At 44.6% G+C, this 12,210-nt stretch overlaps 1 protein-coding gene across 2 annotated transcripts; it reads left to right on the top strand.

Annotated features, from left to right (window-relative positions):
• The first annotated feature begins 2,357 nt into the window (after window positions 1–2,357).
• On the top strand, window positions 2,358–11,679 carry NEU4 (neuraminidase 4). 2 transcript variants are annotated; one of them, XM_079977289.1, is made up of 4 exons: window positions 2,358–2,838; window positions 5,595–5,821; window positions 7,566–7,821; window positions 10,317–11,679. In XM_079977289.1, the coding sequence occupies exons 2-4, from the start codon at window positions 5,621–5,623 to the stop codon at window positions 11,366–11,368; spliced, it is 1,509 nt and encodes a 502-aa protein (XP_079833415.1). In that variant the 5' UTR covers window positions 2,358–2,838; window positions 5,595–5,620; the 3' UTR covers window positions 11,369–11,679. The 2 variants fall into 2 exon arrangements, with proteins under 2 accessions (XP_079833415.1, XP_079833416.1); XM_079977290.1 differs by lacking the exon at window positions 5,595–5,821 and having other exon boundaries at window positions 2,359–2,838; window positions 10,317–11,678.
• The last annotated feature ends 531 nt before the right edge of the window (window positions 11,680–12,210 follow it).

The following is a 12,210-nucleotide window of genomic DNA, read 5'->3' as shown; positions in this document are numbered from 1 at the left end:
TTTTAAAGCCATCTAAATTGGTTGTCATCACTTTGCAGTGCTCTGGTCCCCAGTAGTTTGCAGCCACTCTTCTTTTTAGTTAAAGGTAAAGGGACCCCTGACCATTAGGCCCAGTCGTGGCCGACTCTGGGGTTGCGGCGCTCATCTCACTTTATTGGCCGAGGGAGCCAACGTACAGCTTCTGGGTCATGTGGCCAGCATGACTAAGCTGCTTCTGGTGAACCAGAGCAGCGCACAGAAACGCTGTTTACCTTCCTGCTGGAGCGGTACCTATTTATCTACTTGCACTTTGATGTGCTTTCAAACTGCTAGGCTGACAGGAGCAGGGACCGAGCAACGGGAGCTCACCCCGTTGTGGGGATTCGAACCGCGACCTTCTGATCGGCAAGTCCTAGTCTCTGTGGTTTAACCCACAGCGCCACCCACGTCCCTTCTACTCTTCTTTTTAGTACATATCAATAGATGAACCAGGTCATTTTACTCAGTTAGTCAATGCGATGCTGTGATCTTCTAAATATGGGATGGGAACACACATTACAACTCACTGAATGACTATTTTTAAAGAAGGTTCAAGTTCCCACAGCCTTGTTCATGGTTTCATCATCCTTTAGTCAGTTTTGCTCTTATGCTGGAGAGTTACTAGATAACCATTATGGCTCTGAACCATGAGGTCCTCTGAAATCAATTTCCTGCAATGTATTGAAAACTCATTTTGTTTGGTTTCATTCCATCTTCTAGGCCTTCAGTTGTCACAGTTCCCTTTGTCCTCAGGTTTCTGCTCCTTGCTTTGTTTAGTCTCCGCCTCCCCGCTTTTCTTAATGGGAACATTTGGACTCAGCTCAGTGAACTGAAAGTAACTCTGTCAGCATGAATCCTAGTTGCACAACATGTCAATTGATTTACCACTGAAATCAAAATGCAAGAAAGTCTAGCCTATGTTACCAACTGCTCCAGTTCAAGAAAGACAGCAGTTTAAGTCTTCAAATGCATGGTGGTTAGGAATGAGGAATAAATTAGAATCAGTTCCCACTCAAAGGGATGCCAACCTACTTCACACTTCCTGAAACAATGCAAGAACCAAATCACAGCCATCCTTCAAAATCTGCACTTCTCCAAATTTCTCAATGCAGTTTTCCAGGCAAATACAAGAATGCATATTCCGGTAATAGGGTAAAGTTGCATAAAATGCATATATTAGTTGTTAGCTGAACAATGCTAGCTTATGCATGTTTACTTGGAAGTAAGTCCCACTGTGTTCAGCGAGACTTGCTCTCTAGTAAGCATGTTTAGGATTGCAGCCTAAAGCAATTTTTGTAAAGGCTGGGGAAAGCTTGACAAAATGCAGAAGGTGAGGGTCAGGATGATGGCAAAGGTGAAGGGCACTGCAAAACATCTGACCAAAAATTGTTTGCTAGCATGAAGGACATGAGGATAATGCTAATTCCTGTTTCTGAGGTTCTAATACCTTTATCAGAAGCCTGGAAATACCGTATTTTTCGCTCTATAAGACACACTTTTTCCCTTCTAAAAAGTAAGGGGAAATGTGTGTGCGTCTTATGGAGCAAATGCAGGTTGTGCAGCTATCCCAGAAGCCAGAACAGCAAGAGCTTATAGAGCGAAAAATACAGTATAGAGTACAAGCTCCCTGCAATGTTTCTAGATAATTGTCTGATGAGAACAGTTTAATGACATGAGCAGCTTTTCATTAGGAAGTAATGCATTCCATATATCAATAAACTATCAGAGGCATATGGACTGCAGCTGACATTTTATGTACTCATAATGTGTACACTGGTGGCACTGCATTGGAGTCAGAGTAAATGGTAATTAATGTGTACACGGTCAAAGTCAATAAATCCTGGTGCTTACACCCTCTCATCGAAGCATCCTCCAAACATAAATATCAGTTGCCATCTGGTACCCTATCCAGGTCACCCATCCTACTTTACGGACCTCCGGGGTTGTCTAGTTCAAGTACTGTATCTTTCTTACAGTTCTTCATCTCTAAAGAAGGAACAGCAGGCAAGTCTTGAAATTGCCCATCAGCCAAACAGAAAATTATAGGTAGGTAGGTGAATGCTATTTGTTATCTGTACGAAGTATGGCTTTGTAATCTACACAGATGTTACAAAGGATAAGACAGTTTCCCCAGAATTCTGTTCCCAGGCTTTCCTTTGAGGAAGGAAGGGGTGGAATTCAGATAATAATGTCGCTCTTCCCAGACTTTAAGGCTGCTAGTCTGGTTTCTTTCCATTTGCACAGATAAAAGCAGAGTAAAGCCACATAGGCCAATGGGCTTACTCCAGCAGCATAAACATTAGAGTGGTGAACATGACATTCTCCCTTCACTGCCATTACACTGGACATATGATTCTGATTATGGAGATGTGCGGCTAATGAAGTCCACATATACAGACAAGTAGATATGCCCTGTGAGAGTTTCCCAGTTAGTTAAAAAATAAAAAATAAAAGGGAAAGTGATGGTCACAGGTATCTGCACATGGACATTGCTGACTGTGTCCTCACTGTGCTCTGACAATGAAGTCTTTGTCCTCCATTTGCTGATTAAGCTGCTGGCTGCTGGCTCAGTGCTTTCCCCCCAACCATGGAACAAGTAGCGAGCCCACTGGGTCAGAGGTAGAGGGAAGGGGGGGTGCTTGAGAGTCAGAACGTGAGGAGTGAAATAAGGCATCACATAAGCAGTGAAGGAAGCTGCTGAAATTGCATCGGTCAGCAAAGCGGAATTTGTAAAGGGCTCAGATGAAGACAGATCAACATAAATAACTTATCAGTGGCTTTGGGGACAAAAGACAACCTACCAAGCAGAAAGGGGGCAAGGTTTGTGGTTTCATGCTTGCTTTTCTTCTGTAGTCTCCGTAAGTTTCTAGATGTCTCCTTCCTTATTTGGGGCATGCCTAGATGGACTAGGATTTTCTCCCTCCATTCCTTATACTTGTAATATCTCTTCTTCCAAGAAGGGATTAAGAGGAGATTCTGCAGTGTAGTGTGGGCACTGCTCCCATCTTACCCCTGCCTTTCAGCTGCTACCATCCCCTCCCCAGAGAGTGTATCGTGTGACACTCACCCCACTTCCTCTGAGAAAACATAAAACAGTGCAGAGTGCAGTGCTTACCTGGGCTATTCCTGTTTTTTCCACCAATGCTTTGCTCTTTCCTACCAAACCACCATCTGGCATACTGTTCTTGGTGGCCTCCATTCAGCTCCTTTGAAAAAAAGAAAAATCACACAAAGAGCAATACAAATGTTTTGTCTGCAGTGTTCAAAAAGCTATCTGTGTGGACTCTTTGGTACTATAGTGGGACCTAAACCTTTCTCCTGAAATTTATGGATCCTACAATAATTATGTGTCTGGTTGCTGTTTTTAAATGAAGTTGTTTTTCACTTACTAATTTCTTGTCACCTTTGTTGTGTTACGAGCCCCTGCAGACTTGCCTGTTAACATGGGCGTATCCTGCAACATCTCCTTGACACAATAGTAGTGCATTAGGTAAAGGTAAAGGGACCCCTGACCGTTAAATCCAGTTGCGGACGACTCTGGGGTTGCAGCACTCATCTCGCTTTACTGGCCTAGGGAGCTGGCGTTTGTCCACAGACAGCTTCCGGATCATGTGGCCACCACGACTAAGCCACGTCTGGCGAACCAGAGCAGCGCACGGAAACACCGTTTACCTTCCCGCTGGAGCGGTACCTATTTATCTACTTGCACTTGATGTGCTTTCAGACTGCTAGGTTGGCAGGAGCAGGGACCGAGCAATGGGAGCTCACTTTGGCGCGGGGATTCAAACCACCAGCCTTCTGATCGGCAAGCCCTAGGCTCTGTGGTTTAGACCACAGTGCCACCCACGTCCCAGAGTAGTGCATTACTGGTGGGTTTATTCCACTTTAGTCTAGTTTAGTTAAACATTGCCGTCTGGTGGTGCTGTTGCAGAACAAAAGTACAGTAGAAGAAAAATAAACCAGAAGATTTTGTGGTATAAAAAGTTGCGGTATTTCAGCAGGAAGTTACGGGATATGTGCTGACTGGAAATAAAGCAGGGTGACCATCCCAAAACATTTGCAGGGGCAAAGAGTGTTAAAAGCAGCATTGTGTCTAACCACCCAGAAAGCATCATGAGCACAAATCATCATCAAGGTTCAACAAAAAGGATGTCTGGAGAGGTGCTGTGTCTATTCCTCTTGTGTTATTGTTTTTATTGTGTTTATCTATAGTGATGGATTGATTATGGGTCCTACATGTCGACCTCTTGCCAATTTAACTCTCTTGGTTAAGTTGCCTGTTTTTGTATTGTGTATGGGAGGCGATGTGGGTTGGGATTCTGGGACATCATCCCGGCATTCCGGCCATCACTGCTTGTCAGTTAGTGATTGCCAGGTATGACTAATGTGGAGCTAAGCATCATCAAGAATTGTGGGTGATGGGGTAGAATGGTCAAGGGTGAGGTGGGAACGGCTGCTGGTGAGTCTGCTTTAGATTTTACTAACATTCTGTTTTTGGAGATGGGAAAGCATAGGATTACAACAACTATGTTGTGGTGGCTGGCATAGCAAGACCAGAAGATCACAGTCACATCCACACTGTAGATCAGTGATGTCCATTTTTCAAAGGGGGCCAGATTTGATGAAGTGAAGGGTCATGAGGGCCAACCAAAGGGTCAACCAAAGTTGTTGACCTTTTTCTAGGATTGAGGTTGTTGACCTTTTTTATGATTTTACCCCAAAGTTCTTGAGCTTTTAGGGTTGAAGTTCTTGAGCTTTTTTTAGGATTTTACCACAGGAAATAAACTGCCACAGGGGCCAGATTAAACCAACTGGTGGGTTGGATTAGGCCCCTGAAATGGACTTTGGGTATGCCTGCTGTAGATTGACAGATTCACCCATCCCTAGTTACACAAAAAAGTCTCTGAATAATTGATAATATATTTAAAAAATAGACATCAGTAAAAAACACATTATAATATGCACATATTTGAACGAAGACACATAGACGTAATAAAAAATACAAAAAGCAACACTCCCCATAACAACAGCAGAAAGCTTTGGCAGCACACTAACAGCAAACAACACCATCATAATTCAACCAAAGTCTGAGGAAAATGTACATTTTTTTTCTGGCACTGAAAAAGTGTGAGTGAAGGCGCAAGGCAGACCTCACTGTTCAACAAAGAGGGTTTATTAAAAGAATTTGACACAGAGCTTATTGGCAGCGCTCTAAAACAGGCCTGCAGCAAGCTCTCTCCTAGGTCAGGAGTGGGGAATCTGTAGCCTCCCAGAAGTTGTTGGACTCCAACTCCCATCATCCCCAACCCAACATGGCTGGCTATTGGAGATTATGGGAGTTGTAGTGCAACAACATGTGAAGAGCCACAAGTTCCCCATCCTTTTCCACAGCCAAAGGAAGAGATGGAATTAGGCGTCTGGAGTCTTGGGTGCACATTGATTTGCTGTCCTTGAAGACAACACACACCCTTCACCGACTTCACAGGTTCTCTGCTTACAAAGAATGTCTGCTGTGTGGTTTTTGAGTTTCAAGTCTGCTGTGTAGATACATCCCACCTCTCTCTTTGGTATTTTAGGGCTTTTTCTCCTTGCTGCAAGTGCAATGGGCTCTCGCCATTTCCCTGCCCGGACAGTCTTGTTTGAAAGGGAGACGAGCGGAGTGACATACCGAGTGCCAGCGCTACTCCACATCCCTTGTGTTGCAAAGCTGCTGGCTTTTGCCGAAGAGCGGCTGAGTGTTGATGATGCTCATGCCAACTTACTGGTGCTGAGAAGGGGCACTTTCTACAAGAACTTTGTGGACGTAAGACAAAATGAAGCCAGTTTTGCTGACACCGTATGACAGGACTGAAACTTAAGGCATAGAGGAAATTATCTGTGACATCCTTGCGAGTTTCCCACAGGCATCTGGTTGGCCACTTTGAGAAGAGGGTGCTGGACTAGATGGGCCATTGGCCTGACCTAGTGGACTGTTCTTACATCCGTCTCTGCGTTGCTCTTTCTTTGTCACTTCTTTTGTTGTTAGGAATAATATAACTGGTGCCTCTTGATTCTCTGAAACTCCCACCTTGTTCAGCCACGCATATAGCAGCCATAATTGCCAGGAATGGACCAGAGCAAATTAAATGATAAATAACAGTTTTTTTCACTCACTATATTTAGATCCTGCTGCGACCAGCTCATCTTGGCTGCACTGAATAGTCATTTTTCTTATGCTTCATGTGGCCTGCAGTAGAGTAGGGTTTGTTCACAGGGGATGGTTGACACTGTGCTCTTCATATGATAATTTAGGCATAAAACTGCTGTTACAGATGATGGGCAAAGCTTTCTTTACACCCCACCAGGCCCAATGCTTGTCAACAGAGGCAGTGTACATATTCAGCTCCTTATCATTGAATGATCAATATTGAAAGGACCAAAGTTCAAGTACAGTGGTACCTCTGGTTAATAACTTAATTCGTTCCGGAGGTCTGTTCTTAACCTGAAACCATTCTTAACCTGAGGTACCACTTTAGCTAATAGGGCCTTCTGCTGCTGCCACGCCACTGTCACGCAATTTCTGTTCTCATCCTGAGGTAAAGTTCTTAACCCGAGGTACTACTTCCGGGTTAGCGGAGTCTGTAACCTGAAGCGTTTGTAACCCAAAGCGTTACCGAGGTACCACTGTAATGTGTGGAATCAGCCCTAATGGTTTATGGATACCTTTAAAGATAGAAGTTGCTCTCACTACTGCTACTGAAAACATAAGAAGACCAGACCAAAGTCTTGCCTAGTCCAACATTCTGTCCTCAAAGTGTCCAACCAGGTGCCTAAGGGAAACCAATAAGCAAGACATTAAAATTGGATATTCAACTGAACTCTACCATCCACTGCACTGCCCACTGATAGACCTCATTTCCATTTCTTGGTCTCAGTCTTTTCATTTTTATCAGGATAATAAGGATCTGTCCTACAGGGTGGTTGTTGCAAGGGTTACTGAACTAATGCAGATAAAATGCTTCGAATACTTAACAGTTTTGTATAAACAGTTCTGTATACCCGTAATCATGTTACCCATCTGCTTTTGGGTATTCTTACTCACTCAAGGGATTGACTGGTGCCAGTAACACTGGTGTAAGTGACTGGCTTAACGTCAAGTACTTTCAAGCTTTCTTCTCTTTCAAATACTACCTAACACAATGTGATCTTTCCTTTGGAATGAGGAGGGTCCCAGAGAGAGAAGCCTCCAACCTCAAAGATGGTCTCCTGATTAAAGCCCACCACAATAACTGAAAATAAATTATCTCAATGAATAGAATGTTTCTGTATGATCAGACAAACACAAGATTGCTGAATCAACACATTCACGCAATTCCTTATTTATCTTCGAGGAGTCTCTTTTCCTTGTTTTTACTGACCAGCTATAAATTAATCTCTTGACCAGATGAGCAAACCTTATGCAATAATGGGTTCCTATTTCAAATGAAATGATTAGTTTTTTTAGGAGAAGATGCCGGGGGGGGGGGATGAATTGTCTTCCTAACTCTTTTACTGTTTTTCTTTGCCAGTGGGAAGATATGCGAGCCCTTGAAACAGCAACTCTGGCACATCATCGGTCCATGAACCCTTGCCCTATCTATGATGAGCTTACTGGCATGGTTTTCCTGTTTTTCATTGCTGTGCTGGGCAGAACCCCTGAAGCCTTTCAGATCATCACAGGCCAAAATGCTGCCCGCCTCTGCTATGTGTCTAGTTCTGACCAGGGCATCAGCTGGAGCCATGTGACTGACCTCACCCAGCAGGTTATTGGCGTGTCGATTGAAGGTATGAGACACAGGAGCAGTTTACTTACTTAATTACTTACTTAATTATGAAATGTATATCCCACCCTTGCTCCCAAAGGAATCCACAGTGGCAACCAACAAGCAACAAAACAACAACAATAATAAAAAATCTTTAAAGCATCTTAAAAATAATTTAAATACAGATCCAGGCTGGGAAAGATCTCAACTTAAAAGATCTGTTGAAAGAGAAAATGTTCTTCAGCAGGCACTGAAAGGATGACAGCATACTTACCAGCTGACCCAGAAAAACTAGGACACCCCATTTCCCACTGTGATAGTACAGCAGCCATTGGAAGTACCTTGGTCTCATGCAATTTCGGGCCAAGAACTTGCCCCCCCCCCAGCACATTTTCTGGGCCCGCAATCTTGCACAGGATTTTGGACCAGGAAAATTGTGTCCTGGATTTGGGCCGCATTGTGTTGGATCATAGAATCATAGAATCATAGAGTTGGAAGAGACCACAAGGGCCATCGAGTCCAACCCCCTGCCAAGCAGGAAACACCATCAGAGCACTCCTGACATATGGTTATCAAGCCTCTGCTTAAAGACCTCCAAAGAAGGAGACTCCACCACACTCCTTAGTTATTCTGTGCTGTGTTTCTTCTACTGAATCATTTGCTCCAAATTCTTCAGGTCAGGCATTGTTTTCTTTATCGGAGAAGACTGAGGCAAAGAAGGCATTGAGGAGTTCAGCCCTTTCTGTGTCCCCTGTTTGCATTTCACCATCTTCTCCTCTGAGTGACCCCACGGTTTCTTTGTTCTTCCTTTTGCTATGAACATACCCATAAAAGCCTTTTTTGTTGCTTTTAACCTCTCTAGCAAGCCTGAGTTCATTCTGTGTTTTAGCTTTTCTGACTTTGTGTCTACACGTGCTGGCTATTTGTTTGATTTCCTCCTTGGTGGTTTCCCCCCTTTTCCACATCCTTTTTTATCTTAACTCCACATTCCCTGAGGACTGACTTTGCTGCTCGTCTTCATATACCTGATCGACTGTAATGAGGGAGAGATCCTCAAATAGAGTCTGCTCTTCGTCTTCCATGCTAGGGGAGAGGACCTCAAAGCGACTGTGTATTTCTAAACAATCAGAGTGAACCCTGGGCCTCCTACTTCTTTGAGTCACGTTTCTCCATATATCTGGCTCCTGTGTTGGTGAACTAGCCTCCTTCTCAGGGGAGTCCCCTGTCTCCTCCTTGGTGGAGACGGTGTGCCCTGTTGCTTCCAAGAAGAGCTCCAGCTCTCTAATTCTTTGGAGCATAGCTACACGTTCCTCCAGTTGCTGGACTTTGTCTTCTAAGAGGGCAATCAACATGCAATTTCTGCAGGTAAAGCTGCCTGCAACCTTTGGCAAGATGGCAAACATTGCGCAGGAACCGCAGGCAACTGCAGCTGTTCCCTCACCCTCCATCTTGAGAACGTATTGGAAGGTATGCAACAGAGACAGTGCCTGTCTATTATTCATGGGGAGCGAATTTAAAGGGTTGGTGTCAGAACATGAAAGGCCCAATTCCTACATTGTCTGTAATAGACCTCCTGATAAGGTGGGATCTATAGGAAGCTCTCACCTGCAGAGCACAGTGATCAACTAGATATATAAATGGTGAAACGATCTTTTATGTTAATAAAGGAGAAGGAATGGAGAAGGGATACATTTAATGAGCATTTATTCTGATTTGTTTCGGGAAGGTTGGATGATGTTGCATCAAAGCAAGCAACTTGCCTGACACTTTTTTCATTGTAAAAGCTTTGATCTTCGGGGGAAGTCGGTTTGTTGCACAAGAGCTCCCAACTAACTATAATCATGCTACCCAAATTTGTTGGTTTGTGACTGAATCCCACACCAAAACAGTGGCAATTTGGGACTGCCTAAAGAGTTTTGTGGCACCTTAAAGAGTCACACATTTATCAATTTATTATAACTTATCCAGAAGTTTGATTGTTTCCATGTGACATTAAATCAGAACAACGGTTTCTTGTCCCACTAGAGGTGTTCACTGACAGAGCAAAGTTTGGATGCGTGTGCTATCCGCTTTGTGTTCATTTTGCATACCATTAAGCTTTAATTGAATTGTCACAGACTATGTATTTGGAACTTCATTGTCATTTGACCCCACCGTTTGCAACTTTATTTCTTGACATGTCCTCCTCACTTGTCAAATGAAAACAACACTTCATGCATCTGAGGAAGTGGACTCTGTTATACAAAAGCCCCGCCATAATAAATGTGAACTTCATTGCCACTTAGTGGAAGGGCCATAGCTTAGCAGTAGAATGTCTACCTTTCCTGCAGAGGGTCCCAGGTTCTCTAGGTAGGACTGAGAGAGACTCCCTTTCTGAAAGCCTGGAGACCTGCTGTCAGTCAGCACAGGCAGTCCTGAGCTAGATGGACCAATGGGCCTGTCTCCGTATAAAGCCATTTATATACATGACTCTTTGTTGTCATTGTTCCTGACACTATCTTTTTCCTTTTGCTTCAGACTGGGCCACTTTTGCGCTAGGCCCCGGGCACGGCATCCAACTGAAGTCAGGCCGCCTGCTATTGCCAGCCTATGCTTACCACATTGACTGCAAAGAGTGCTTTGGGAAGCTCTGCAAAACCACCCCTCACGCTTTCACCTTCTACAGCGATGACCACGGACAGAGCTGGCAGTTTGGCGAGTTCATCCCAAACCTGCAGACCGTCGAGTGCCAGATGGTGTCGGTGGATGAGGAGGACGGCAGCAACGTGCTCTATTGCAACGCCAGGAGTCCTCTGGGCTTCCGGGTGCAGGCCCTCAGCATGGATGATGGGGCCGTATTTCACTCAGGCCAGCTGGTGCAGCGGCTTGTGGAGACCCCGCACGGTTGCCATGGCAGCATCATCGGGTTCCAAGCTCCGCTTTACTATTTGCAGCACAACACTTGTGTATTCCAGAGAGACACCTGCTCTGATAAAGATGTGGGCTTCCTACCTGAGGGTTGGTCTGATACGAAACACCCACCTAGTCTTGCCTCACCTACCCCTTTTTTCTGCAGCCAGCCTCTGAGCCACCGACAGCCTCAGGAAACAAGAACTTCTAGTGTCTGTTCTGGTCCCATCTCATCAGGTAAAGGACATGCTGGTCTAGAACATGCTAAAGCTGGAAGTATTTCGCAATCGGGCTTTTCTTTCCAAATGCCAACATGGGTGCTGTATTGCCACCCAACGAGCTCCAGATCCCGAGTCAACCTGGGGATTTACCTCAGCACCTTTCCTAGGGATGCTGACAGCTGGACTGAGCCCTGGGTTATTTATGAAGGCCCCAGCGCCTACTCAGATCTGGCCTACATTGAGCTGCCTTATCCAGATTTGTCAATAACTGGGATCCCAGCCATAGCTTTTGCCTGCCTGTATGAGAATGGGGTGCGGTCCCCGTATGAGCAAATCTCCTTCAGTATGTTCACGTTGCATGAAGTTCTTCAGAACATTCCTCTCACAACTTCTGCCCCAGGTTTGAAGCAGCCTTCAGGCGGTAGAAAGAGAAAGGGGAAGAGTTGTGTTATTTCTTAAAGATCATGACAGAGGGCCAAACTTAATGTCATGCTAAAGATGTCACTAGAAACCATGTGAATTTTTATATTACTAATATCAAGCGCAAAGGCAGATTTTCATAGAGAATGCAGCAAGCAAGAAGGAGCAGAGGTTTAATCTTTCCCTCCTGTTGTATTCTGCTAACTGAGTTTGTGTTTTGATAATTTTGCCCCTAGGAGCACCCAGTAGCTGAGGAAGGAGGTGGAAGGAGGGAGAAGAGAGAGGGAGTTAATAATATGATTGAGAATGTGGCTGGAGGTTATCAATAAAGCTCTCTTTGAAAATCATTAGAATATCTTTCTTCTGGTTGAAGGAATAATACAAAACCCCTACAAGTAGGAAAGCATAATGCAAAAGCCCATGGGATTCTTTCCAAAAGAATTATCTCAGATATCCATTCAGTCTCCAGTTCCTGTGCTATCACCGCTACTTTGCTTTCAAACAATGGAACACACAAAGCAGAGAAAGTGACCTATTCACTTAGACCAGCCTTCTGTATTGGCTTTTTGCAGGGGGCGGGGCAGGGGGGGCAGGGAGAGGGGAATCCCCTATGTGCCAATGGATGCTGATATTAGCTAAAGAGATTTTGTTCAGGACTGTGGTATTAGCTGTATACCCCCTGCCTGGCACTAGCACCTTATGCATACCCCCCCCCCCCCGCAAATTAGATGCAAAGACACATAAATGTCACATCAACTTTAGCCCTGTAGTAAGAGAGTGAAACCTGTCAATTTTCTTAAAGGTCTTCCTGAGCAATCAGGACCTGGCTAGCTTGGGCCTGCCACCTGCTGGCCAATGCTTGACCTGCTGGCCAATGCTTG

This window comes from Podarcis cretensis, assembly GCF_951804945.1.
Source record: "Podarcis cretensis genome assembly, chromosome: 5".
NCBI lineage: Eukaryota > Metazoa > Chordata > Lepidosauria > Squamata > Lacertidae > Podarcis > Podarcis cretensis.
Note: the sequence above shows the minus strand (reverse complement) of the source record. Positions and strands in the feature narration are given on the sequence as shown.

Bases quoted from the DNA above. Each gene is read 5' to 3' on its own strand.
- NEU4 (XM_079977289.1), top strand. From the start codon at position 5,621: ATGGGCTCTCGCCATTTCCCTGCCCGGACAGTCTTGTTTGAAAGGGAG. The intron at 5,822-7,565 runs GTAAGACAAAAT...TTTCTTTGCCAG, and splicing joins TCTACAAGAACTTTGTGGAC to TGGGAAGATATGCGAGCCCT. The intron at 7,822-10,316 runs GTATGAGACACA...CTTTTGCTTCAG, and splicing joins TATTGGCGTGTCGATTGAAG to ACTGGGCCACTTTTGCGCTA.